Source organism: Onychostoma macrolepis, chromosome 06, assembly GCF_012432095.1.
Source record: "Onychostoma macrolepis isolate SWU-2019 chromosome 06, ASM1243209v1, whole genome shotgun sequence".
In the NCBI taxonomy this organism is placed as follows: Eukaryota; Metazoa; Chordata; class Actinopteri; order Cypriniformes; family Cyprinidae; genus Onychostoma; species Onychostoma macrolepis.
In genome coordinates this window covers 23943784-23970920 of record NC_081160.1, presented here as the reverse complement: position 1 = coordinate 23970920, position 27137 = coordinate 23943784, and the positions used below count along the sequence as shown (strand labels likewise).

At 35.8% G+C, this 27137-nt stretch overlaps 5 protein-coding genes across 8 annotated transcripts in view; 4 read left to right on the top strand and 1 right to left on the bottom strand.

Moving 5' to 3' along the window:
- The first annotated feature begins 180 nt into the window (after positions 1-180).
- On the top strand, positions 181-5801 carry rft1 (RFT1 homolog). Its single transcript, XM_058779160.1, has 13 exons — positions 181-454; positions 551-636; positions 713-832; positions 1051-1240; positions 1332-1433; positions 1530-1664; positions 1754-1832; positions 1917-1967; positions 2045-2175; positions 2264-2408; positions 2517-2622; positions 4910-5159; positions 5246-5801. The coding sequence occupies exons 1-13, from the start codon at positions 392-394 to the stop codon at positions 5408-5410; spliced, it is 1623 nt and encodes a 540-aa protein (XP_058635143.1). The 5' UTR covers positions 181-391; the 3' UTR covers positions 5411-5801.
- Positions 5802-6547: 746 nt separating this feature from the next.
- Positions 6548-7898, top strand: mustn1a (musculoskeletal, embryonic nuclear protein 1a). 2 transcript variants are annotated; one of them, XM_058780140.1, is made up of 3 exons: positions 6548-6750; positions 6824-6944; positions 7603-7898. In XM_058780140.1, exons 1-3 carry the CDS (start codon positions 6742-6744, stop codon positions 7689-7691), a joined length of 219 nt encoding a protein of 72 aa, XP_058636123.1. In that variant the 5' UTR covers positions 6548-6741; the 3' UTR covers positions 7692-7898. The 2 variants fall into 2 exon arrangements, with proteins under 2 accessions (XP_058636123.1, XP_058636122.1); XM_058780139.1 differs by having other exon boundaries at positions 6576-6750; positions 6821-6944.
- Positions 7893-13547, bottom strand: ruvbl1 (RuvB-like AAA ATPase 1). The gene is made up of 11 exons (XM_058780138.1): positions 13273-13547; positions 12842-12928; positions 12605-12737; positions 11967-12118; positions 11753-11842; positions 10974-11123; positions 10826-10889; positions 10538-10736; positions 8907-9009; positions 8731-8822; positions 7893-8564 (listed from the first exon to the last, which is right to left on the bottom strand). Exons 1-11 carry the CDS (start codon positions 13411-13413, stop codon positions 8405-8407), a joined length of 1371 nt encoding a protein of 456 aa, XP_058636121.1. The 5' UTR covers positions 13414-13547; the 3' UTR covers positions 7893-8404.
- Positions 13548-13911: 364 nt separating this feature from the next.
- On the top strand, positions 13912-22623 carry eefsec (eukaryotic elongation factor, selenocysteine-tRNA-specific). Of its 3 annotated transcripts, XM_058778457.1 has the most exons (8): positions 13912-13954; positions 14149-14462; positions 16814-17021; positions 17425-17521; positions 17951-18115; positions 18772-19401; positions 20029-20185; positions 20786-22623. In XM_058778457.1, exons 2-8 carry the CDS (start codon positions 14165-14167, stop codon positions 20965-20967), a joined length of 1737 nt encoding a protein of 578 aa, XP_058634440.1. In that variant the 5' UTR covers positions 13912-13954; positions 14149-14164; the 3' UTR covers positions 20968-22623. The 3 variants fall into 3 exon arrangements, 2 of the variants coding, with proteins under 2 accessions (XP_058634440.1, XP_058634439.1); XR_009271664.1 differs by lacking the exon at positions 20786-22623 and adding an exon at positions 19556-19759 and having other exon boundaries at positions 13913-14462; positions 18772-19440; positions 20029-20163; XM_058778456.1 differs by having other exon boundaries at positions 13913-14462.
- Positions 22624-22964: 341 nt separating this feature from the next.
- The window catches only part of arpc4 (actin related protein 2/3 complex, subunit 4), a 29975-nt gene continuing 25802 nt past the window's right edge, over positions 22965-27137 (top strand). The window contains exon 1 of the mRNA XM_058778497.1: positions 22965-23111. The gene's annotated coding sequence lies outside the window, so the exon portion shown is untranslated. The remainder of the gene's footprint in view (positions 23112-27137) is intronic.

The window sequence follows — 27137 nt, the reverse complement described above, 5'->3', positions numbered from 1 at the left end:
ACAAAAATGAAACAAATTTAATTTAACATATATTTTTGTTTCAGTGTAGAATGTTATGAACGTTATAAATAATGATAATTATAAATGAATAATTATGCAATGACACGAGTCGACCAGTTTCCTCCAAAAAGTTAGTTTAGAAACGCCGTCGAGATATAAGGACTTTTAATTTGAAATGGTATCACGGAAGTATATTCTATTTGACAACTTGTACAGTTGTTAAATACCAAATGGCAAATCCATTAGGAGACTACTGTAGTGGAGTGTCATAGTATAATATCTGTATAATGAAACGAAGGTAACGTTTATTTTCCACCCGGCGAATCTCGGGGATTTTGTTGATAGTGAGTTTAAATAACTTAGTCAGTTGAGTTAAAAAGTATAGTTCACAATGGGCTCAGAGGATGTGCTCAAGAGTGCTTCAACACTGGCCTCTTACAATGTTCTGCTTCAGGTACTGTTACACACACTCTACTATTGTACACACATCAAATACACCTTTATTAGAAACATATAATAAAGCAGTATGTTGATATGTTTTATGCTGCAGGTGATGTTTCGAGTGTTGACTTTTCTCTTGAACGCATTTACTTTACGGTTTGTGTCTAAGGAGCTGATAGGCGTGGTGAATGTCAGGTTGGTTTACAGTTACATATCATCTCGAACATTCGTTTCAATGGGCCACTAACTGCAACGTTTCCTTTTGTTATAGGTTGATGCTGCTCTATTCTACATTGGTGTTTCTGTCTAGGGAGGCGTTCCGGAGGGCGTGTCTAAGCGGCGAGGGGGCGGGGCGTAACTGGAGACAGGTTATCAACCTGTTATGGCTCACGTAAGTAGAAATGCCTGCAAGTTTTTAATCAAAATTTTCTTACCTCTGGAACCAACACACTTAAAAAGTGGAAATGCACTAATGAACTGAAAAAAAAAAAAGGATTGAATCATTGCAATCAAAGATTGACAGGAAATAAGCAAATCTATCATAACTGAAATTTCAAGGAATAGTTCACCTAAAATGTAAATGTTTTTTATTTCTTCTCAAACTCTTAGATTTCCTGTGGGTTGTGTGTGGGGTGTGGTGTTGGTGTGTGTGTGGTGGTGGCTGCTCCAGGCACCTGATCCAGAGTCCATCCCACATTACGTTCCCGCTGTTGGATTGTTCTGCTTGGCTGCGCTTACAGAGCTGTTGGCTGAACCTCTCTGGGTTCTTGCACATGCGCACATGTTCGTCCGTTTGAAGGTGTCACAATCTGCCTTTCATACTTTATTTAATAGAATCATTGTAGATCGAATAAGTTGAAACTATCTGACCAAATGACATATATTCACAGGTGATTGCCGAAAGCTTAGCCATGATTGCTAAATGTCTTGTTACTGTAGTGATGGTGGTCTCAGCACCTCAATGGGGGCTCTATATCTTTTCTGCAGCCCAGGTATATATATATATATCTGCATGTTTACATACGGAACATATACAACTTATATAGTTTTTGGTTGCCATCTTGATTCTGTGTGTTTTTGTTTCACAGTGTGTCTATGCAGGGTTTTTGCTGCTTTGTTACGTGTTATACTTCGTTAGTTTCCTTGGCTCAGAGGAAGCTGAGAAGAAATTGTTCCCTGTTAGTCACATGAAAGACCTTCTGCCATCTAGAGTGGATCATGAGGTGACTTATTTTACAATACGACACCACAGTGCTCTGTTGTATGCCCTTTTTATTTCAGTGAAACAACTACACTATATGTTTGTTTTTAGCCACTACTAAACTGGAAGTTGACCACACTAACCTGGAGCTTTTTCAAACAGTCATTTCTCAAACAGATACTTACAGAAGGTAAAAATCATGCTCAAATAAGCAGTACTTTTTTTTTCTGAATGTTGAAATCTTTCCAATAAATATTTCATTTTGATTTTATAGGCGAGCGTTATGTGATGACATTTTTGAATGTGCTTAACTTTGGAGATCAGGGTGAGTTTGTACATTCATATACGCAAACTATTATACACAAACAATATAGTCATATTATACTTATTTTCTATTTACAGGAGTTTATGATATAATAAACAATCTGGGCTCAATGGTAGCAAGATTTCTTTTTTTGCCCATTGAGGAGAGTTTCTATGTGTTCTTCGCTAAAGTCCTGGAACGTGGACGAGATGTACAACATCAAAAACAAGTCAGTGTCTGTTTATGTGCCTAACTTTATCTAGTGCAGCCAGCCAGATGTGGGGTTGGATAACTGTAAAATGCTGATTGGTCCACAGGAAGAAGTTTCCATGGCAGCTGAAGTACTGGAATGTCTTTTGAAGTTGGTGCTTTTGATTGGTCTGATCATCACAGTTTTTGGTTATGCATATTCTTATCTGGCACTTGACATCTACGGCGGGGAACTTCTGAGCAGCGGAGCTGGTAAATCACAAATACGCTTACTAACTTTTCAGTTCAGACGAGTACATTTTTATTTGTGTGTTTGTGTGCGCCGTAAAGATTTAAATGGTTTGTTTGTGCTTTTTGCAGGGCCAGCTCTCCTACGGTGTTATAGTTGTTATGTTCTGCTGTTAGCCATTAATGGAGTAACAGAGTGTTTTGTTTTTGCTGCCATGAGCAAAGAGGAGGTTGACAGGTGAACAACACATAATTGTTATACTGTATATACAGTGGGTACGGAAAGTATTCAGACCCCCTTACATTTTTCACTCTTTGTTATATTGCAGCCATTTGCTAAAATCATTTGTTCATTTTTTTTCTCATTAATGTACACACAGCACCCCATATTGACAGAAAATCACAGAATTGTTGACATTTTTGCAGATTTATTAAAAATGAAAAACTGAAATATCACATGGTCCTAAGTATTCAGACCCTTTGCTGTGACACTCATATATTTAACTCAGGTGCTGTCCATTTCTTCTGATCATCCTTGAGATGGTTCTACACCTTCATTTGAGTCCAGCTGTGTTTGATTATACTGATTGGACTTGATTAGGAAAGCCACAAACCTGTCTATATAAGACCTTACAGTTCACAGTGCATGTCAGAGCAAATGAGAATCATGAGGTCAAAGGAACTGCCTGAAGAGCTCAGAGACAGAATTGTGGCAAGGCACAGATCTGGCCAAGGTTACAAAAAAAATTTATGCTGCACTTAAGGTTCCTAAGAGCACAGTGGCCTCCATAATCCTTAAATGGAAGACGTTTGGGATGACCAGAACCCTTCCTAGAACCCTTCGGGGGAGAAGAGCCTTGGTGAGAGAGGTAAAGAAGAACCCAAAGATCACTGTGGCTGAGCTCCAGAGATGCAGTCGGGAGATGGGAGAAAGTTGTAGAAAGTCAACCATCACTGCAGCCCTCCACCAGTCGGGGCTTTATGGCAGAGTGGCCCGACGGAAGCCTCTCCTCAGTGCAAGACACATGAAAGCCCGCATGGAGTTTGCTAAAAAACACCTGAAGGACTCCAAGATGGTGAGAAATAAGATTCTCTGGTCTGATGAGACCAAGATAGAACTTTTTGGCCTTAATTCTAAGCGGTATGTGTGGAGAAAACCAGGCACTGCTCATCACCTGTCCAATACAGTCCCAACAGTGAAGCATGGTGGTGGCAACATCATGCTGTGGGGGTGTTTTTCAGCTGCAGGGACAGGACGACTGGTTGCAATCGAGGGAAAGATGAATGCGGCCAAATACAGGGATATCCTGGACCAAAACCTTCTCCAGAATGCTCAGGACCTCAGACTGGGCCGAAGGTTTACCTTCCAACAAGACAATGACCCTAAGCACACAGCTAAAATAACGAAGGAGTGGCTTCACAACAACTCCGTGACTGTTCTTGAATGGCCCAGCCAGAGCCCTGACTTAAACCCAATTGAGCATCTCTGGAGAGACCTAAAATGGCTGTCCACCAACGCTACCATCCAACCTGACAGAACTGGAGAGGATCTGCAAGGAGGAATGGCAGAGGATCCCCAAATCCAGGTGTGAAAAACTTGTTGCATCTTTCCCAAAAAGACTCATGGCTATATTAGATCAAAAGGGTGCTTCTACTAAATACTGAGCAAAGGGTCTGAATACTTAGGACCATGTGATATTTCAGTTTTTCTTTTTTAATAAATCTGCAAAAATGTCAACAATTTTGTGTTTTTCTGTCAATATGGGGTGCTCTGTGTACATTAATGAGGAAAAAATAAATAAACTTAAATGATTTTAGCAAATGGCTGCAAGATAAGAGTGAAAAATTTAAGGGGGTCTGAATACTTTCCGTACCCACTGTATACACTACCATTCGAACATTTGGGGTCTGTAAGATTTTGTAATGTTTTTGAAAGAATTGTTTTATGTTCTCCAAGACTTAATTTATTTGATCAAAAATACACTAACTACAGTAATGTTGTGAAATATTATTACAGTTTAAAATACCTGTTTTCTATGTTAATATATTTTGAAGTGTCGTTTATTCCTGTGATGGCAAAGATGAATTTTCAGCATCATTACTCCAGTCTTCAGTGTCACATGATCTATCAGAAATCATTCTAATATGCTGATTTGGTGGTCAAGTAACATTTCTTCTTATAACAGTTGAAACCAGCTGCATAATATTTTTGTGGATACCATGATGCATTTTACTTCTTAAAAACACATTTATTTGAAGAACAGCATTTGTTTAATATAAATTGTTGAACTCTTCACATTCTCTTTAGATTAATTTCATGCGTCCTTGCATAATAAAAGTATTAATTTCTAAAAAAGTCTTACTGACCCCAAACTTTGAAACTGTAATGTGTGTGTGTTTGTATATATATATTAAATGTGTTTACACATTGTTTTTTTAAGACAAACATGTATTTAAGGCTTTCCCCTTTTTGAGAAATTGTTTAATTGTTTTTTTTCTCTTCTTTCTTTCTTTCTTTCTTTTAGATATAATCTAGTGATGCTGGGCCTGTCAGCCTCATTTCTTCTTCTTTCTTATTGGCTAACGTGGATGTTAGGGGGCATTGGCTTCATTTTGGCTAATTGCTGTAACATGGCTCTACGAATCACTCACAGTATTGTTTACATACATCGCTATTTCCTGCAAAGTGAATACACACCCCTGTGGGGGCTCCGCCCACATTCCGCTGTCATCATTGCACTTGGCGTGAGCTCCATCCTCACAACCTGCTCAGAGGTATCATGCAAGTGGCTTATTGTTTACATATATCAATAAGTTGTGATGAGCAAATTTAAATGTTTTGTAACCGTTTTGTCTTTCAGAGCTTGTTCTGCTGTGACGGTGGCTGGTTGCTAAGGCTGGTTCATGTTGCCGTGGGGGCGGTTTGTCTCCTGGGTGTGGTCATCACAGTATTTCTGACAGAAACAAGACTTGTGCAGTTTGTCAGGACTCAGCTGTTACCCAAATACACCAAGAAACGTACATGAGCTTTTACTTCGAAAGCAGCTAATGCAACGTAATGCAAAGATATCAAAGGGTCCCCCAGTATGTAACTAATGCTTCAATGTGCCTGTCATTCCTTAAGATTGTTCATTTTTGAACATTAATGCTTGTTATTAGACATACGGAAGGTGTTCATTGACCATTTGCATAACTTTACTGCTAGATATACTGTAGCTGTGTAAATCAGTGGTGAACTTTGTATGAATGATTGATTGTATAAAATTGTTATATATAATACATTTAAGTGGTACTGGGTACCGTTGTCTTTAAAAACAGGTAAGATGAGACTGAAAAATATTATCTGTTATTATTATATCCTATCTAGGAACAAATAAACCTTTTTTTTTTCCAGACTGCACTGATTTCCAACTTTAATTCACATACATTACCATTCACATTTTTGGGGTCAGCTGTTTTTTTTTTTTTTTTTTTTTAATGGAGCAAAAGTGACAGTAAAGACTTTTTCATTTCGATTTCTATTTTAAATAAATGCTGTTCTTTTGAACTTTCTATTCATCAAAGAATCTTACAAATATGCATCAGAATCTTAAAAATATGTATCACAGTGAAATAGTTTTCAACATGAAAATTCAGCTTTGTGATTATATAAATAAATTACATTTTTAAATATTTTAAAACAAATATTTAAATATAAAAAATATAAACATTTGATTGCTATTTTGATGTATTTTTTATCAAATAAATGCAGCCTTGCTGAGTATAAGAAACTTTGAAAAACGTTTGAACTTTTGTACACGTATAGAAACAGATTCTAGCATGAAGCAATCTGAAATGTTTCCTGAGTTTGCAAACCAGTGAAAATGAAAGTAAAAACATTAGGAAGGAGAGGTTCAAGAATGGCAGGACATTAAGTAATTCCCAAGTAGCTCTGCTTAAAAAGTATGTCATTCCAATGGAATACGAAAGAGAGACAAATTAACAAACAATCACTTAGCAACACACAAAAGAACAAACACAACAGTGTTCAAATAAACACTTGCAGTCATTTAAAAGCACTCCAACATGTAGAATAAAGCAGATACAAGGCACAAAACATTTCATTTCCTAACTGCTGGAACTAATTGAAGTGCTGAAGATGTCATCTTTAAATAAGCATGAGTATATCCCTACAGGAACAGTGACTGAGATTAAATGGGAGGAGGAGCAGTGTGACTCATGCTTTGGCCAAAGGAATTATGGCCCATTTGGGATTGGACTCTGCAAGGGAAGGGTGTGTGTGTGCATTCATAAATGCACATACGACCAGTATAAAACAGAAACTTCAGCAAGACTTCACTGATTTTGAGAGTTCATCATGTCTCAAGTAAGAGAAGATGAAACAGAAGAACTGAAGATACGCTATTCTTGTCATTAATTTTTCTGTTTCTCTTCAGCAGGGTGAAGCAGAGGAAGTTAAGAGGCCTGAGGTGAAAGCGGATGATTTGATTGGAGCCAGGGATAAACTGGCATCTGGAACAGAGGTGAAGAGCAAGACCTTTGAAGTGATGCAGGAATGCGGTGAGTCGAGCGGCAGCTGATCTGCAGGAACTGCAATAATTCAGTTAGAAGGTTGTATGTGATATTAAAATGTCACTGAATCCAAGTGTCCTTGTTTTTTGACTTTAAGCCAAGAGGAAAAAAGAAGAGCTGTGTGTTTGTGTGCCTGGTTTTTATATTTCCACTCCATATATAGCAGGAAGTCAGATCACACAAACACAGGGGAAGACACCCTTCTAACTCTTCTACTAATCACTTTTATTATGCGATGTTTATCAAGTCTAACGTGTCTTGTGTGTTTATATTGAATAATTTGTGTTCTAGCCTTTTTAAAGCCTTTAAGATTCCAGCTGTAACATTTTACTACATACTCATTTATCACTGTTTTATAAATATACTATCAATGTCCTCTTAAATTAAAAAAAAAAGTCACCAGTAAATTATCAGACTATTAAAAGATTGCATACACCATTACTAAGAATGTGAAATGTATATTTGACAGTACCTAAATGTTTAATTCACATCTTAGTTCAGATTTAGTTTGTATTTTGTCAATTCAAGCACATATAATTTAAATAAATGGAGCACTTTGTATTGAGGTAACTGACATTCAAATGTGTTGGATGATGTAGCTTGTATTTTTGTGTTCTGATTCTTTTCTTTCTGTCTCTCCTGTTAGAACAAGCTGGGAAGGTCGCGCCATCCGTCTTCAGCAAGGCTCGCTCAGGATCTGAGACTGCCTTTAACAAACCCAGCAAGAAAAATTAACACTATACTACAGCTAAAACATGTAATTATAAATGAATCTAAAGCATTACCATAGAAAACAACTTGTTAGTTTGTTTGAACACTGTAACCATTCAATAGCACGTTTAAATGATATTAATAATTAGATTTTTCTTATGTACCTCAATGTACTTTTTAATATTTTTAAGAAACATTTCTTGAATTAAAAAAGGCTTTAAACAATTAAAACTGAATAATTTTTTTTTTAATATCCCAGAATGCTAGTTTTGGTAAGTTTTTTGGTAAAATAAATACATACATAATTTATTGGTTTAGTTTTAAATTGAAAAGAAAGTGAGCATTTTATTTTGTATGAAAATGAAATATGTCATTAAAAGGTCCCGTTTATATTTCACATTACTATAAAAAAAAGATTTATTTTCAAAACAAAACACAAAATTGAACAGCAGACAGGACACTGGAAAACTTATCCTACAGAAGAATAACAAAAGTGTGGGATGAAACTCAAGAAATTAGGTTGTCTAAGCATGTTAATTATGGAGAGAATGTTTTCTTTCCTGTTCTTCTGACTAACAATAACTGGCGCAATTAGGTAGAACAATACATTAGCCGTGCACTGATGTTGAACTGGCTTAAAACAGCTGTCACACTGTTATAATGTCATGACAAATGTGAACTAAACCAGTAAAGCAAACTAAAGCAGGCCGTACAGAGAATGTGAGAGAGTGCTGGAGTTATTTCATAAACTTGGTGTGCTGATCTTGCAGGATTTTTGCAGAGGACTTAGCATCATAGAAGAGTTCATTAATTTCTTCCACCAGTTCCTTTTCGACTACTTCCCTCCCCTGAACTCGTGCCAGCAGACTGGCAGGGGTCAGCAGCTGCACTGCATATCTGCATTCACACAAACACACACATTAGTCAAAATTACATAACCAAATTACAGAAATGATCAATTCATGATAATGAATAACTGAGAGTCCCGTTAGCAAGACATAAATAACTATGACAAATCTAAATCAATAGGATATGTTTTTAAAAATGTAGTAATCAGGGTTACCTGAGTGTAGTCTTGGTACCGATCTCACCAAGATGAGATAAAGCCTCTTCGCTGATGTTGATTCCTTCAGTCTGAGCTCGGATCTTTATGATCTATAGCAACGTGCAAATTAAACAACAGCATGTAATGTCTACTTCATCTTTCAGACTTGTTTTGATGCAAAAGTTTATGCACACCTGTTTCATTTCTTGAGGAGTGTACAGCATAGTTCTGATAATCATGACTCGATCCAGCAGATCCAGTGGAATACCGTGAGGAGAGCTGATGTCTTCAGTCCCCCTAAAACATCATCATGTATAACTGTAAACTGTACAACCAATCAAATCACTGGATCACTCTAACAGCTGGTCACAGTAAACTTCAAATTAATTCTGATATTGGTTAGATTCATTCAAATAGAATCAGATGTGCTCATATTCACAAACATTAGTTAATGAATTAGATATGATGAACTAACAATGAACAATAACATTGCAACAATTCTTAATCTAGAGTAATATTCATTTGTACAAATACATTATGAATTACCACAAATTAACAACGAACAAAAATATATTTAAAACTTTACAATAAGGTTCCATTTGTTAACTACACCAGTTAATAGGGCAGGGTAAAAATATCGATATCTCGATATTAACAGATTCTCATTTTTACGAAACGATATCGATTCTTAAATCCCAAGAATCGATTATCCTAGCCTGTTTTCAGTTAATGGACGGAACATTGAAGGGCACCTCCCATCCAATTTACCGCAATAAGCATTGTACTTTGGTACTTCTAATATGAAACAAAGTCTCAGATTTCAAATGATGTCCATTATATTGCAATGTTCAAACAATAAATGCCGTTTTGGCGCTGTTAAATGTGGAGCGACAGATCGCTGGAGCTCCTCAGTTCAACAGATGCGGTAGCACGAGGCGCACGTGAACTGATCATCTCCTCCACAGTTTCAGCACAAAATAAACATAACTAAACATCCGAAGGTAAGTTAAAAGAAATAGTATAACTTTACAATCAGTATCCTGTCTCATGTAATCGCTCAATCAGTGTTTCAGCCGCGCAAAGACGTCAATATAACAGCTTGTAAACAATGTCATGTAATGTCACATTTACCTCAGAAAAACATACTTGGTGACCATAAACTGTAGAGAGGGGCATTTTGCTAAATATATGCATCATATAACACATATAAATTATAAATGTTACTGTTCTTCAATGTTTAATTTACGCTTGAATAAATCCATCAAGTTATGACAGCCACCATTATTTTTTTTAAGAATTGAAGTAGAAATATTATGTAATTGTAACTTTATTATTTTAAAAACTTCATTAAGTGTAATTTTAACAAATCAGTCAATTTTAACCTTCAATATTATAGTAATGTAGTACCAACTGACTCTCATGTATATTTTACAGCATTAGTAGAAAGATTTTTTATTTCCTTGAGAAAATTTGGCATGTACTGTACCTGATATATCCAAAATAATCGATATTGAATCGAAAGCTTGTGAATGCGAATCGAATCGTGAAATTTGTGTCAAAACCCAGCCCTACTAGTTAACATGAACTAACATAAAAAGCATTTGTTATTCTTAATTTGAACATTCACTAATACATTAAAATCAAACATTGTTCATATTATTTAAGCACTAACAATGACCAGCTGTATTTCTATTAACTAGCATTAACCATGTTAACTAATTGAACCTGTAAAATTGTTACCAAAATATCCTACAATTATACTAAATATAAAACTGCGACAACGCTAAGTTAATTTACGACGTTTCCTACTGTATCAAAAACACACCTGATGAGGCAGTTTCCTCTATTGGATGCAAACACTACGATAGGAGCAATGGAGCTCTCCAGTGCACGGTGCAGGTAGGTAAAACACTCAATGTCCAGCATGTGGACTTCATCAATGAACAGAACACCAGGAACCAGCTCTGCCACACCCTGATCAATGTACTTGTTCACCACCTTATTGATCTCCCCTCGCAGTTTATCTGCATACAGAATAGACACAAAAAAGATATAGTTACACATGGCTTTATTAAAAAACCTGTCATGGTTATCAGTATATAAAATATGTTACCTGTGATTTCTGTCTTTTTGGGTTTCATCAGTTGACCCATCATAGAAAGTATGTCCTGGCCTCCCTGGAAAACACAGTACGCTCATATGATTAGCATTATGGAGGTCCACTTGAAATGCTGGAAAATGTGATGTTTGTGTGCACATACCTGAGGTCTTGCATTAGCAATATCCAGGTCATGAAGTGTAACATCCTGAATAATCTCTTTCTTTTTGTGTACATCGCCTTTCGGTAGAGGTACGTACTCTTCCGCCTCCAAATCGAACTCTGTTGCAAATGTGTCACATCGTCCCTGCCTCTGCAGACCAAAAACAGAAAGATTATAAATGAACTTGATAAAAGCCTTGAGAGATTTTGGGACCATTAAATGGAGTCAATTTATTTTCAAGAGAAGTGTACTGTACTTTATGTGAAGTGCAAGTGTATGTGTGTACACTACTGTTCAAAATGTTTTTGAAAGAAATCTATTATGCTGACCAAGTCTGCATTTACTTCATCAAAAATACAATAAAATAAAAAAAGAAACCGTGACCGTTAAAAACTGTCTTCTATTTGAATATATTTTAAACATTTAACTTATTCCTGCAAACAGTTGTGCTGCTTAATATTTTTGTGCAAATTGTAGTTTTTTTTCCATGGTCCTTTAAAAAATATAAAGTTCAAAAGAACAGAATTTGTAACATTATATTATATTTGTAATATTAATATATTTTGTAACATAATAAATGTCTTTACTGTCACTTTTGATCAAATTAATACATTCGTGCTTAATAAAAGTATTAATTTCTGTCAAAAATATGAAAAGACAATCTTGTCCTTTATACCGCTGCCAGACTATCTGCCCACCTGCACTGACAAAAGATTACTTCAACACGCCAACAGCAGTTATAGGCAAGAGAGAGAATGGTTAAGCAAATCCGTCCTTACCTTGACTGCCCCACTGTTCGCTTCGATGTAGATAACATCGCCGACCTCCACTCTCTCCTTCTGCAGACTTTCATAGATACTGGGATCCAGCTGCATGAGCATAACAAATGCTATGAGATAAAACTTGAACTTCAATCAGACACAAAATCAGCTTCCATCCAGCTCCTTATCTTTGAAATAGAAGTATGCAAGAAAAGCACTTTCACTTCCTTACCTTCAACTGTTTGGTGCCTTTTGCGGTCTTCAAACCGATAATGACATGACTGATAGTTTTGCCATAGCCCCCCATTGGGTTCTCTGTCTCACAAGGAGTCAGTTCAGTGACCTCTCCCTCATACACCTCTTTAGTCTCCTTGATACGCAGTCCTGCACAATCAAAACATGAGAATTTTAGGTACAAGAATGTACAGAACACATAAACACTGCTAACATATTAAATACTAGCAGATCTACCAATACGCTTTAAAAAACCTACAAAATCCATTATATATAAAATTCCAGTGAATCTAATCACCTGTGTTTTTTCTGTATTTTTCTGTCAGCACTGTAATAACGTGTGCATGCATGCATGCATGCATATCTCACTTGATCACACTGTCGACATTGAGTCATATTGGTGGTCTACTATCAGGCTACAGTGTGTGTGTGTGCGTGTGTGTGCGTGCGCATGCATGGGGAGGTATTTAATAATTAGTAGACGGACAAGTCAAAATGTATTTGATTGTTTTTTCACGGTTTTTAATCACATTTTTACCTAAACATATCTCTTAAAAAATGAATAAACGTTCACAATTGTATAGCATTTTTACAGGTTATGGTGCACAGACATGGGTTCTTTGCGTGAGTGCTCACCGATTGCTCTTCTGAAGTTCTCCATCAGCACTTCGGTCTTCTTGATTTCTGTTGAATACACTTCACTGCCCACCATAGGGCAGAATGGCACTTTATTTCCCAATTCCTGAGCCATGGCTAATGCTAGAGCAGTCTGCAGGGTACAGAAATACAATTATCAAACCATAAACACTTTCACAAAGCATATCTCTGAAACTATTTACAATGACTGATACAATAAAGCTTGTCAGTCCTTACCTTGCCTGTTCCAGGTGGTCCGGCCAGTAAAACGGCTCTGCCAGCCATCTTTTTTAAACGAATCAGCTCTACGATGATGCCACAAGCCTAATAAAAAGGTAAGAATATGGGAAGTGTGTATATTTACCATTTTCTGTAAATGCAACATGTTTTCAGCAACATGATATTCTTTATAAACGAATATTATAATAACATCAAATGGCTAAACTACAGGTAATTAGACAGAAATTATTAAAATATTAATAGTCAGCAAAATCAGGACCTGTTATAACCACAGTGACGTTAACATCCTCTTGATGATCTGACAAATTTTGTATTCGTTCTTCACAAATATTCAGTTAAACACAAATGATCATATAGTATTCAGTGTAATCAAATTTCCTGGTTCAGTATTCATTAGCAAACTGGCAAAACATGAAATGGATCTCTACCTCTCTTGCTGTCTCCTGCCCCACTAGTCCAGACGCGGACTGTTTAGCATTACCGGCCTCATCCAGCCCGAGGCCCTTTACATGGCTGTGAGAAGCGATGCGCTGCGTCTTGGTTGTGCTTTTTACCTCTTCGATCTTCATGTTTCTTGTTAGTTAATTAAACACTGTAAAAATGAGAACAAATAACCTCAAGCCTATTACACGAGAGGCCGTTGAAATCAAACACAAGACACCCGCGTTTCCATGTGGGTAACCAAGGCGATTTGAGGAAGTACCGCCCTGGAAACGTTTTTTTAGTCATTCTTTGCAACGATTGGTCAATTTGTGGAATCTCTGTTTAATCATTGGATGTCGGTGCTGTCCGTCTGATGACTGTGAACACGCCCCTATTTTCCGTTTGTGTGCCATTTGAAGTGTTGTACTGGAACAAAGGCGACCGCTGTGGGTTCCACAAATATTTTCTTCCGTATGAAGTGTAAATATTCTTCTAATTGTGTTTAATTTAATTTAATTGAAATATTTTTACTTGTTAATAAATTATTCGACCCATGAAGGATGATTCTTTTCTAAAACAAATGCTGTGAAGAGGAACCTATGAGTTGAGCTGATGTTTTATCAGGGATTGTTTTGTTGTAGCACAGGAAGGACAACTGTCAAATTTCAGAAAAGTTTGCTGAATACAGTAAGAGCAGGAATACTTAGCATGTAATTTAATCTCTCATATCAGAATTAATAAACGGATATTACTGAGTTCCACCCAAATTAGAGACACTTGGTTAACTGACACTTTAATATTGAGCTGGTTGGTTTGAACCTGCTGCGTTGTTGTTGCTGTCAGCAGTTCAAAGTCTGCGCATTTATTCTGTTACCCAACAGTCGTGCTGCTCCAGTCATGGCAGACCCCAGTCCTCCTAAAACTCTGAACTTTAACGTCGGTGTCCTCGGCCATGTGGACAGCGGGAAAACGTCTCTCGCCCGTGCGCTGAGCAGCACCGCATCCACTGCAGCCTTCGACAAGAACCCGCAGTCTAAAGAACGAGGCATCACGCTGGATCTCGGCTTTAGCGCGTTTACGGTGCCGTTACCGGAGCACCTGAAAGAGTCCAGTGGGGAAAGACAATACGACAGTCTGCAGTTCACACTGGTGGACTGCCCGGGGCATGCCTCTCTCATACGCACTATTATTGGGGGTAAGTGGGTAAATTAGTTGTTTTTTATTGGTAGGGTTGATTAGATCCACGGTGGCAAACTGCATGGTTTACATGCTTGCGTGAATCATTATATATTTAATATAATTCACTAATTAATTCCAATTATGAGTGCTATCATAAACTAGTTCAAGAATAGCAACCTGTCAGTGCATTTTAAACTCTGTCAAGCACTACCACTTTTGATCAGTGGGTGGTGTGTGTGTAGTATTTGAAGAGGTCATATTAACCCTGTAAAGATTGACGTATAAAATAGTTGAACATTTATACAAAATATCAAATAAAATCTTATAAATGTGCTATATGTTTGTATCGCATTTGATACATTAGGTTTTTATGTTATCTGTTATATGTCTCATATAATATAAAATGAATATGGAGAATATGGTGCACTGCACACACTTGAACACAGATGAAAATCACATCAGGTTTATTCAGGCCCAATCTGAGCAAAAATATGCAGTTTGGTGCAGATGTTGTTATTTATGTGGCCAAAAAGTAAGATGAAATTCTGATATAATGTAAATTAATTATATTTTTATTATAAAACAAATATAACAGATCACTTGCTTAAAATGCATATAAATATATCACTCAATAGTATGTCTTTAGTAAGATGTACGCTTTGTTTTATGATCAAAGCTCTGTAGTCTTAATTGTGGGGGCAAAACATAAAATGCAATGCAATACAATGATGATTAAGATGTGTTAGTTCCTAAACAATGTATGGATAATTGAGTAATCCTACATTTCAGTTCAGTAAATGTTAATATTTATAAATATTTAATATTAATAACAATATAAAAGTTATTCTTATATTCTCTTTATAAAAATCAGTAAAGATAAAAGACACATGGCAAAAAGATGTGTACTATGACCTGAAGGTAGTTTTTTTAAATTTTATTATTATTTTGTTAAAATTATACTAAAAGGCCTTTTATTCACTAAAATATTATGAACTATCAGTTAGTTTAGAAAGCATGTCAATGTACAACAGAAATTTCATAATAAGCTTTAATATTGTTGATCATTTAGAGACATTAAAAATTCATGTTTCAAATATGATACTGTAGGCTTTAAAGATTTAAAACACGCTCTCAAATCAAACAACATATCTGCTTTTAATGACAGAATTGAAAAAGTACAAAAAAAGAAAATAAAATGCATTTGTGCCAATTTTTCAAAATTGAGATTTATACATAATCTGAAAGCTGAATAAATAATCTTTCCATTGATGTATGGCTTGTTAGGATCGGACAATCTTTGGCCGAGATACAACTATTTGAAAATCTGGAATCCGAGGGTGCAAAAAAATCTAAATATTGAGAAAATCGCCTTTAAATTGGCCAAATGAAGTTCTTAGCAATGCATATAACTAGTTTTGATATATTTATGGTAAGAAATTTACAAAATATCTTCATGGAACATGATCTTTAATATCTAATGATATTTAATATCCTAATGATTTTTGGCTTAAAAGAAAAAACGATCATTTTGACCCGTACAATGTATTTTTGGCTATTGCTACAAATATGCCCCAGCGACTTAAGTTTTGTGGTCCAGGGTCACATTTAGCGTTAGAACACCTTTTATAGTTACAACAAAGAATAGCATTTTGTCAACATGTTATCATATCAGATTCTGTCATTTAATGCACTTCCTTTGAAACACTGAAAAAATATTTCCCTCACAAATTGCTAATAAATTTCACAAATAATTACAAAGAAATGGCATGTACCAATTTAAATAAAAGTGAAATTTTGAAATAGAAAAACTGAAAACATACTTCATCAGTTTTACAGTACATGTATATTTGTTAACTTAATAGGTAGTTATTGGCACAATACATGCAATGCATCGATATTCCTCTATACTAAAAGCTCAGATGGCTTGTTTTCTTGCATACACAGTCTCATAGGTATCATTTTCACGGAGGGATGTATGAAGAAATAGATGATGAGAAACAATGTCTTGAGGGTTTTTGTTAACCTTCGGGACCAAACAAACCCAAAGAACTCTCAGTGTAGTGGGAATGTCTAGTGTAATTGCATTGATGGCATTGGTGTGTGTGTGTGTGCATTTATGGCACATGTGGTTGATTAAGGCGGAAAGGGGCTGTTCGGGGTTCCAGCTTGACTTCCTCTCTCCCCCCAGAGGAGATCTCTCAGGAAAGAATGAGTGCCAGAGAGAGGGAGAGAAAAAGAGGGAAAGGAAAGGCAATAGCCCAGTCCCCTACTTCTCTTATTCTCTGTCTCTTTTTCTGTAATACTGTCTAGCAGTGATGACTTTGTCATGTTTATCATTATCATCAATATCTGTATACTTGCATTCAGGTGCTCAGATCATTGATATGATGATGTTGGTGGTTGACGTTGTGAAAGGCATGCAGACACAAACAGCAGAGTGCCTTTTGATTGGTCAACTCACCTGTTCCCGCATGATCGTCATCCTCAACAAAACGGACCTGTTGCCTAATGACAAGAGACAAGCGGCTATTGACAAAATGACCAAGAGGATGCACAAAACTCTTGAGAACACAAGGTAGACACTGTCAAGCACACGTTTACCTGTGATTACACATTTTGCCATGTGTTCAGACTGTAATAAATTATTGTAATTGTAATGGTAAACAGTAAAAACCTGTTAATTGGTAACCCGGGAGGTATATAGTGAAACACTGCAATAAATCTAATGAGACATCTCAATACTGTTAAATTTACCAATTTTGGAAGTGAAAAAGTGATTTTTTTTTTACAGCGTGAGCATATATAACAAATCTAAACTGCTTGATTGTTTATACTGTCGCAAAATGTAGCCTATGTCACATAAGATGTTATTGATAAAGATGTTATAAACATTAACATCACAAGTTTCTATAAAAATGCTTTGAAACAATGTGTATTGTGCTATACAAATGAAATTGACTTGACTCTTTGCTTGTCAGATTTAAAGGCTGCCCTATTATTGCTGTGGCAGCAAAGCCAGGAGGTCCTGAGGCCCCAGAAACAAACGAGCCACAAGGAATAACTGAACTCATAGATGTGAGTTAGTAGGTTTGCTGTCAGTAGCATGGATTCAAGATCCAAAAGTCTGAGACCACTTTTAAATTTGATATTTTTATAAACATTTTAGGACTTTGAAAATGCCTAAATAAAGAACAGTTATGATGTCAAAGAAGTAATATATATAGGACACTAAATCAAATTTAGGCAAATTTGTGACATTGACCATACAAAAGATCATTCCAAAAGATTTCCTTCTTTCCATGAATACACACAATAGAGGGTTGTTAAATCCTTTATAATATAGATCAGGTTTTGCACATAAACTTGTGGAGTTTACTAGTCTCTAGCTTGAGTGAATGTTGTCATTAAAGCAAAATGGTGGTTTTAGGTCTAGCATTTTTGGACATTACTGTATTTTGAATGGTGTGGATCATGTTTTAAAGGTGTCTCTCTCTTTGTGTTCAGTTATTGAAGGCTCAAGCCTTCTTTCCTCGTAGAAATCCATCAGGTTCTTTTCTGATGGCTGTAGATCACTGCTTCTCCATCCGTGGCCAGGGAACAGTCATTACCGGCACCATTCTACAAGGGTCACTCAGTGTCAATGATACTGTGGAGATACCAGCATTAAAGGTACTTACACATGTCTACACATAGCACTACAATATATACACTACTGTTCAAAAGCTAAGGGTGAGTAAAAAAATCTTTAAGGAAATGTACTTTTGCATTGCATTGAATGCATTGAATTGATCAAAGGTGACAGGTAAATAAATTTATAATGTTACAAAAGATTTCCATTTCAAATAAATGCTGTTCTTTTGAGCTTACTATTCATAGTATCACCGTTTCCACAAAATATATTAAGTGGCACAACTGTTTTCAGTATTAATAATAAAAACAAATGTGCCTTCAGTATATTAAAAATAATTTCGGAAGGATCATGTGACACAGAAGACTGGAGTAATGACTGAAAATTCAGCTTTGCCATCACAGGAATACATAACATTTCAAAACAGAAAACAGTTATTTTACATTGTAATAATATTTCACAACATTACTGTTTTACTATATTCTTAATTAAATAAATACAGCCTAAGAGACGTCTTTAAAAAAACAAGCAAAAATCCCACAGTCCCTAAACTTTTGAACAAGACTGTATATACACATGCAAACTGCACAAAATGCATTAAGAAAGACTGTTTCCAAATGATCAGTTTCACCATAATAGTTGAACAAATATTTTGCGACATGATCAGCTCCTTACATGATCTTTTTTGATTCCTCAGGTGACTCGCAAGGTCAAATCTGTGCAGATGTTTCGTAAGCCAGTTCCTAGTGCTATGCAAGGGGATCGGGTCGGCGTGTGTGTGACACAGTTTGATCCAAAACTGTTAGAACGGGGTGTAGTATGCACACCAGGCTCATTGCAGACTCTTTACGCTGCTGTTATATCCGTCCAAAAGATTGAATACTATCGCGGAGCACTTACCAGCCGTGCAAAGTTTCACATCACTGTTGGACACGAAACTGTTATGGCACGTATTTCATTTTTCAATCGAGTGCTTCTTGGCAATGAAAATGGAGACTGTAACCCCACCTCTCCAGAGCAAAATGCTAAATCTTTCTCGTTTGATTGGGAGTTTCACCACTTGGATGAGTATTTGACATGTCAGGCAGAAGGTGGGAGAGGGGAACCACAGCAATGGGCTTTACTTGAGTTTGAACGACCGGTCACATGTCCACCACTTTGCTTAGTGATTGGGTCACGACTGGACTCAGATATCCATGGTAACGCATGCAGGCTTGCCTTTCATGGAAAGCTTCTGGAAGGCTTTGAAGACAAAAACTACACAGAGACGGCACTGCCTCGGCTCAAAATCAGCAAAGACAAGCAGAAAGAAGGAGCAGTGGAACGGGTGACTACAAATATTTACACGACCATTCAAAAGTTTGAGGTCAGGAAGATATTTCTTTAAATTAATATTAATTCAACAAGAATGATCAGAAGTCACAGTGAAGATATTTACAATGCTATAAAATGCTTTTCTTTTTTTACTTTCTATCCATCAGATAATCCAGAAAAAGATGTTTTATGGGTTCCACAAAAATATTAAGCAGCACAACTATTTTGAACACTGATGATAAGAAAAATTTCTTGAGCACCAAATCAGCATATTAGAATGATTTCAGAAGGATCGTGTGATACTGGAGACTGGAGTAATTCAGCTTTGTTATCACAAGAATAAATTACATTTTAAAATATATAAAAAAAATGTAAGTTAAATTTGTTATTTATTTATTTTTTAGTTTTAACTGTTTTTTTTAATCAAATAAATGCAGCCTTGGTGAACATAAGAAATGTATTTTAAATAAAGAAAAATCTTACCAACCTCAAACTTTTTGAATTTGCATTATAATATACATAATATACATGATTTTATATATATTATTTATTTCAATATATCCCATGGTATCTGTTGAAAACCTCATGTACTGTGACTCTAGCTAATCAGGTTTGGCCAATTGTCTTTACCCTTGGTCAGGTGACAGATGACTACACTGTGATTGGTCGAAACCTGTTTAAGAAGGAGACAAACCTTCAGCTGTTTGTGGGTTTAAAAGTTACACTGTCAACAGGAGAAACGGGATCCATTGAAGGTGGCTTCGGCCAAAGTGGCAAAATCAAAATCAGAATACCAGGTAAACAAAGACAAATGCACTCTTTTTTACTCTTCCTTACTTTTTCTTGGCCCCTTTTTACCTCCTTCCTCTAAGTTTCTTGTCAGGTGACTTCCATATTTATACATCCGTACACTCATTCATTCATTCATTCAAAGACAGCATATAAAAGTTACTCTCTTATAAAGTTACACACACCAAAAATGCACGCTGTATCTTAAATATACGTGCAAAAGAAAAAAAACTCACATCCTTTTCCTGACCCTCAAGGCTCTCTTGTGTAGGTAGTCCTCAGCCACACACACACACACACACATTACAGCACACCCCTCTATTCAGGCCCAATGAAATGGAGTAGAATGAATGTAATCATAACCACACAACTAAAGATGTTTAGCAATTTTTAATATACAATAGTTCAAATTATTGTCTATATTGAGAAAAAGACTGTCAGTCTAGATTTTAAATATTTTTGCCTTTAATTAATCAGTTAATTTCTGTTCAAAACACAAATGATCATATGATAATTGTAACAGGCCAAAACATGAGAGATACATTCTGTCTAGTAACATTGTATGCGCATTGTCCATAAATGCCTGTTCTTTATTTCTCTTCTGTTAGAGGGGCTGAAAGAAGAAACCAAGCAGCTTCTATCCTCTTCCTCTAAGAAGAAGGGGAAGGGAGGGGCCAAAAATGAATCGTCCAAATCGGAGGAAACTAAGCCTGACGCTCAGCCAGTAACCATACATTTGAACTTTAAACGCTACATATATGATCCCCAAAAAAAGATGGTACAGTCCTGACCATCAGTCCAATCATTCCTAATAAATGCTGACAGGAAAGGGACAGAAATAACACGCACTGAGCATTTACTACTAAAGTCTGGGATATGGAACAGAAACGTCTTGTACTTGTTTTCTTGTGCGCAGAGTTTCTGTTCTGTTACTTTGCATTTGTATTATTCCTTCAAATGTGGAATAATAAAAATCAACAACAAAGAAAAGATCATTACTTTATATCATAAATTCTGTTATAACTGCTAGTAAAACAACTCTTATTAGCTAAACTGCTGTAGTTGCAGTGCACTGTATTTTGAGATTTACATTTTGTTTGCAAGAGTGTGTGGAAAGTGTTTGTATCTTTGAGTTTGGCATATCAAGAGTGGTTGGGACATTGCTTTAGGGCAAAACACATTGTGAGTATAGGCAAATCATGGCCAAAATGTGTTTCCACACACCCCACCGTCAGTTACTCTACATTTATAAATATCCTTTTTTTCCATATGTTTGTTCCACTGTTTATGTATGTATGTATGTTTGTTTTCTTGTGCAGATGAGAGTGGTTAAAAAAAAAAAAAAAAAAAACCTTAATAAGGGCCACAGTAAGTCTTATCATTGTTCACTGATTTGCTTCAAAGATTTGAATATCTATTCCAGTTACGTTGTGGCAACTTGGGGGAATCTGTATTTGAATGGTATACAAATAGCACCTGTACTAAAATATTAAATGCCATCTGTGTTGTTATACTTCCCTGTTTGTACCTGACACCACAGGTAAAAACAAGGCCTTTATTTGTTTTTCATTATAATTGCCATTAACTGGACTTTTTTAAGAAGTGCATACATAGGTAACTGCCTATTACTCAGTCGCTTACGCGCTCTTTCTTTGACTAGCAAATGTGCTGTCATGGACTAATTTACAGCATCACATTACTCTAAAAGGAAGATGTGTTGAGCTAACTGACATTAAAGTTTTTTTATATGTTTGTATGGAACCTTTGACTACTCAGCTTTGACTTAACTTCAATCTCTAAATGTCTAGTGTTACACAGAAAAAATTAAATAATACAGGTCTTGAACAACATGAGAGAGAGTAAATGATTGAATTTTGAATTTTAATTTTTACTGACCCCAAACTTTTGAACGGAGATATATGCCGTAAAAATTGCTTGATGCAGTCTGCTGACTGATTGACCGCTCGTTTCTCCTTTGCATGGATCAGAAGTTCATTGTATGTGTGTGTTTTACTGTGTATTAATATTAATGAAGCAATTTACTCTGATTAATTACAGCAGGAAAGAGACAGAACACTCAGTTAAATGCTGCAGGCATTAGAACTCTGTGTGAGTCTAACACAACATGGCTTTCATGCCATGCTCAGCCTGCTCAGTGTTTGTGACATTGACTCAAGATCTTTAAACACAACACACACACACAGTGTTTTACTGTCCTTTTCCCTTCAGTGACTCAGATAGGAATCTCTGTCTTTTATTTTGTGTGTGAGTGCATGCATGTACAAGCCTTTGATATGACAGCTTGAGTCTGTTAACCTCTCTAATCAGGGTCCTTCATCAGAAAGGTCTTTCAGAGTGCCTGTTTAAAATTCATAAATTGAAAGAGGGGGAGATGAGGGACTGAAAAAGGGAATAGAGAAAAAAGGAAATAAAAACATAAACTCTCCCATGAGGTAGAAGCTGCAGATTGTCTCCTTCCTGACCCTGGACCTGCACTGATCTTGAGATGAGCCCAAAGAGGGGTAAAGTCACGCTCAGTGTTTGACTTACCACTAACATTAACATTATCAGCTTCATCAGCACGGGCAGTTGGCATTTGCCTGTGTATACGTTTTTAATTATTTTCTTTGATCTCATGGATTGTTTCCTTACAAAGTATTTTCTGTCCCTCCTAAAGCGCGCTCTTTCGTGTCCATGTGGACACACTGCAGTACCACTGGCTCACATGTAGGGGGTGATTGATATATCCAGAGTCAGTCCAGTCGTAGTCATTATTCATTTTTATAACGTTTTCTCTTTTTTTCTTTTTAAATAAATAAATAAAAAATGAAACTACCTCCATGTTACTTCGGTACGTTACTCGTTCCACAGTATTTGTGCGACGGACAGTGCATCTGGATAAGTTACCTCAAATGCGTAGCCTATTGAACAGAGGTGAGCTATTACTTTTCTACATGGTTTTCTGACGTTAGTGTTGCTAGAGGTGAACCATTTATACTTAAAACAGTAAGTAACCAACTAGCTACCACCTAGTAACGCCCTAGAAACCCAGAACACCACAGCAACAGGAGAGTTCATGTTTTGTGCGGACAAGCAACTCACGTATTGTTCAGAATATGAACAAATTCGCAAGTGGGTCATTCTTCATTTGTGGTGGCAAGTGGTGTCCCTCTACTTTACAACAGTTGAAATAAACTTTAAATACCAATAAATTATAAAATGTTTGCATGTTTGTATTCTGTAGGGTAAACACAATTTGTGCACTATTAATAGTTAAATTTTTTGGTTTTAAAATACATAATTGAGTTTTAGAGATTGCATTTGTAACAAAATATGGATGTTCCCGCCATACCTTAGAGAGGTATCATGGAATGTAATCGCAACAATATAACATTTTAACACAAATAAAGTGGTTATATTGTGAATATAGATTTCATTTAACATGTACAATTTTATTAAATTGTTAAAAAAACAAACATATTTTGTCCCCCAAATTCATGTCTGTGGTGTTACCACAATGGATTTGGCCCCTTTAAGAAAAGGGGGAATGCTATTTGGACTACTTCCTGTGTGTAAAGGTCATTGCAGGTGCTGGTTGATCTGAGGGGTGCATGGGGAATACATTCTTTCTTATTCATTTTCTTAAGTTTAGCTAAATTTCTGACAATTTCATGTGTCGCACTTTATTAGTGTCTGTGGTGTTATGTCGATAACTTGCAGATTTTACATATTTTAATCAAAATTTTGATAAATACATACTTATTAATATTTCCAAAATGTCCCCTGATCTTGAAATCATCATGATGGCAGCCTCCATTTTAGAAAAATCTAGATTTATGCCGATTTGTCTGTGGTGTTACTGTCTTTTCTGGTAACACCACAGAGCCTATAGTAACTTGCTATATAAAGTCTGTGGTGTTATATTATGTCTAATGACATAGACATAAGTGGCTTTGTCACCAGTGTATTTAAAAATCAAAATGTTCTTAAGCTTTAATTTTAATGGATATAGCATATTAAACAAATTTTAAATGCATAGCAATATATTTTATTAGAAAAAAACAAACAAGCATTTTTACAAATTCTGCCTCTCATTTGTCACCCAAATTGAAGAATGACCCACGGTGTTGTCTTCATATTGCCCAACTGTTAACTGACCAGTCATTATATTACATGTTAAATATAACATTTACAATATTATAAATGCATACATTTTTCTGTTAGGGTTAGGTGTGGGTTATATTGTAGTAGTAGGATGATTTAGACAATTTTCCCAGTCATCTCGATTCCAGAAGTGTTCTAATTTACCCTATTCACATTTCATAATTCATGTATATATTATTTGCTTGGCTAATTATGGCAATTATGTATGCATTTGTCAGTATTTAGTGTTTTACTTTTTGATGATGTAAGTGCATCATGGACATGCAAGCCTTGACAATCATCCTGTTTAGTCTTGATTTGTAATGGCACACAGTTGTCAAAATGCATCAGTCGTTTTCTACATAGAGGCTTTAAGCTCTCAATGAATCAATCACTTGAGCAAAAAACATCAATTCTTCTATAAATCAATGGGTTACTGCTAGAGACCTCTGTACTACTAATCACATAATTTCTCTTAGCTGAGCTTTTAGCTGAACTAAACTAGTGTCCCTGCATTTTATAGATTTCCTTAAGTCTCTGGGTGAAGCAAAAGTTTAGTGCATTTTACAGTCTTTTAAAATTTCATACACTCACACAAGCTACTTGAACATATAGAGCATTACTTTTTTTATTTTTAATCAATTTTTGATTTGACACTTTTGCAGGAATTAAATTACATCATATTTTATTTAGGCCTTATTAAAGCCTGCAATGGAAGTGATTTGAGGCTGAGATATTGTAAACCGCTTATTTACTCACACACATATATATCATGTTTCCCTGTGTGCTGAAGTATGTTGTCTTCACAGAGTCATAAAGTAACACACTCTTATAGTATAAAGGTCCACATCCACAAAAAACACAGTTATGTAACACATTCATTCAAAAGTGTGTTTTGTTCCAGTCCATTATCCCACTTTCCATCCTTTCTTTAATGCACTTTATCTCTGTCACCCCTTTGTTCTCTCTTACCTATTCTTTATGTTTGCTTTGTTTGGGCCTTTATGTCCATACAACCTTTATCCCACACCTCCCTTTCTCTTGTTTTCCTTTTCTTTGTTCTGCACTTTTCTTCCAGGTCAGCAGGATTGTCACTGTCTACTGAAGAATTTAACTTTGTCACACAGGTATTTTGTGTGCTGCCTATGTGTTTGTCTAGGTCATTCGATGCATATGAGTCTTAAAATAAATTTTTAAGAGTATGAGTCCATCTAATGTGGTAGATGCAAAAGTCATTGTTTTAGACGTGTGCCGCCAATAAGTGTTAAAGGCTAAAGATTGTTACCTTTGCCCTTTGAGGTTTGCATGCAATTATTTAGGAGTACATCAAACTGTCATTTTATGTTTTCTGATCAATTTGTCGACACAAGTGACAGACACTTCAATATGAATTGCTAGACTGTAAGAAAGGAAGTAACAGAGGTCATTCTGTTTTGAACAGTTCAGGTTACGCTCATCCACTGTCCGACTCATTGGACCAATTAGCAGGGCGGTAAAAGCCTCCCAAATCCCTTACTGAAGAGACTAATAAAATTAGCAGGCCTTCCATCTTATCTTTGAACGATAAACAGCCACCTATTAGATTACAGCTATTAAATTAGAAACAGTCTCTAAACAAACAATTGCCTGAATGTAAGTGGGACAAAAGAGGATAAAACATAGTGTCTGTGGAGAGTGTTTATGGATGCATAGAGGCTTTTGACAACGGTCCAAAGAAAAGTGTTATGTTTAATGGCTTGAATTAGTTTGATAACATCAGTACATTACAATAATGGAGCAGAACATCTATCAACCTCTCCATTTAAACCCCTTTGCCATCCTTACATGTTTTTCACATTTAATGTACACTAAAAACCAAAATATTATTCTGGCGCATATGCAACGTCTGCACATATATAATATATACCAAGGTTAGCATGTGTACACATGTAGGGTGTATAGAGTGGGTTTCAATATGTTTACTAATTACAGTTGAGGTTTTAATGACCCAGCTGTCACACAATACATCTCTCAGATTACTGTAGCAATGTGAGTCCTATTATACCCATATGCCTTTGGGTTTATTCAATCACAATAATAAAAACACAATAGCAGCTCACTGAAAGAGCCGACTTTGTGTTTAAAAAGTGTGTCCAGATTTTGCTTGTGTGTGATTTGGTTTCTCAAAAATGTCAGTAGATTCTATAAATCTGTATCATCTTTCTTTCTTTCTTTCTGCATATTATATAAATATTTGTCTGTCAGCCAACTTATCTTAAATCTTTAGCCGGCCTGCTCATTGTTCCTTCTCTATACAGCTCTATCCATGAATCTTTGTCTACGTGTTTCAACTTAACTTTCTCATTGGCTTCATGTTTTTTTGTTGTCCATCATGTTTATTTACTTTTTTTTAAAATTATAGTTCCTCTTTAAGAAAATATGCTTTCTGTAATCTTTTGGCACAAACGTTCGATAGAGGTTTGCTAGAATATTTTGCTTGTGAATTTGGTGATTGGCTGAATTTTGCAGCAAATAAATTTGTTTAAAATTACTATTTTAATTTACGAAATGCTATTTAAGTGTATATGTAAATGAAATTTATATGTACAGCTTTATATAATTTCTTCATATGTTTAAAATGTATTTCATTAGACATGTAAGCATTTGCAGTTTTAGTTTAGTTCATTGAAATTCTATATATTCTATATTGAGTTTAGACCTCCAATATGTGGCATGTCATAGCCTTTTGATTTAACAAGTATGTCTGTATTTACTGTTATTGAGCTAGATAACTTGTTACAGTGTATTTAGACTCCCCTCCTGCCTCCGGCCTACTTT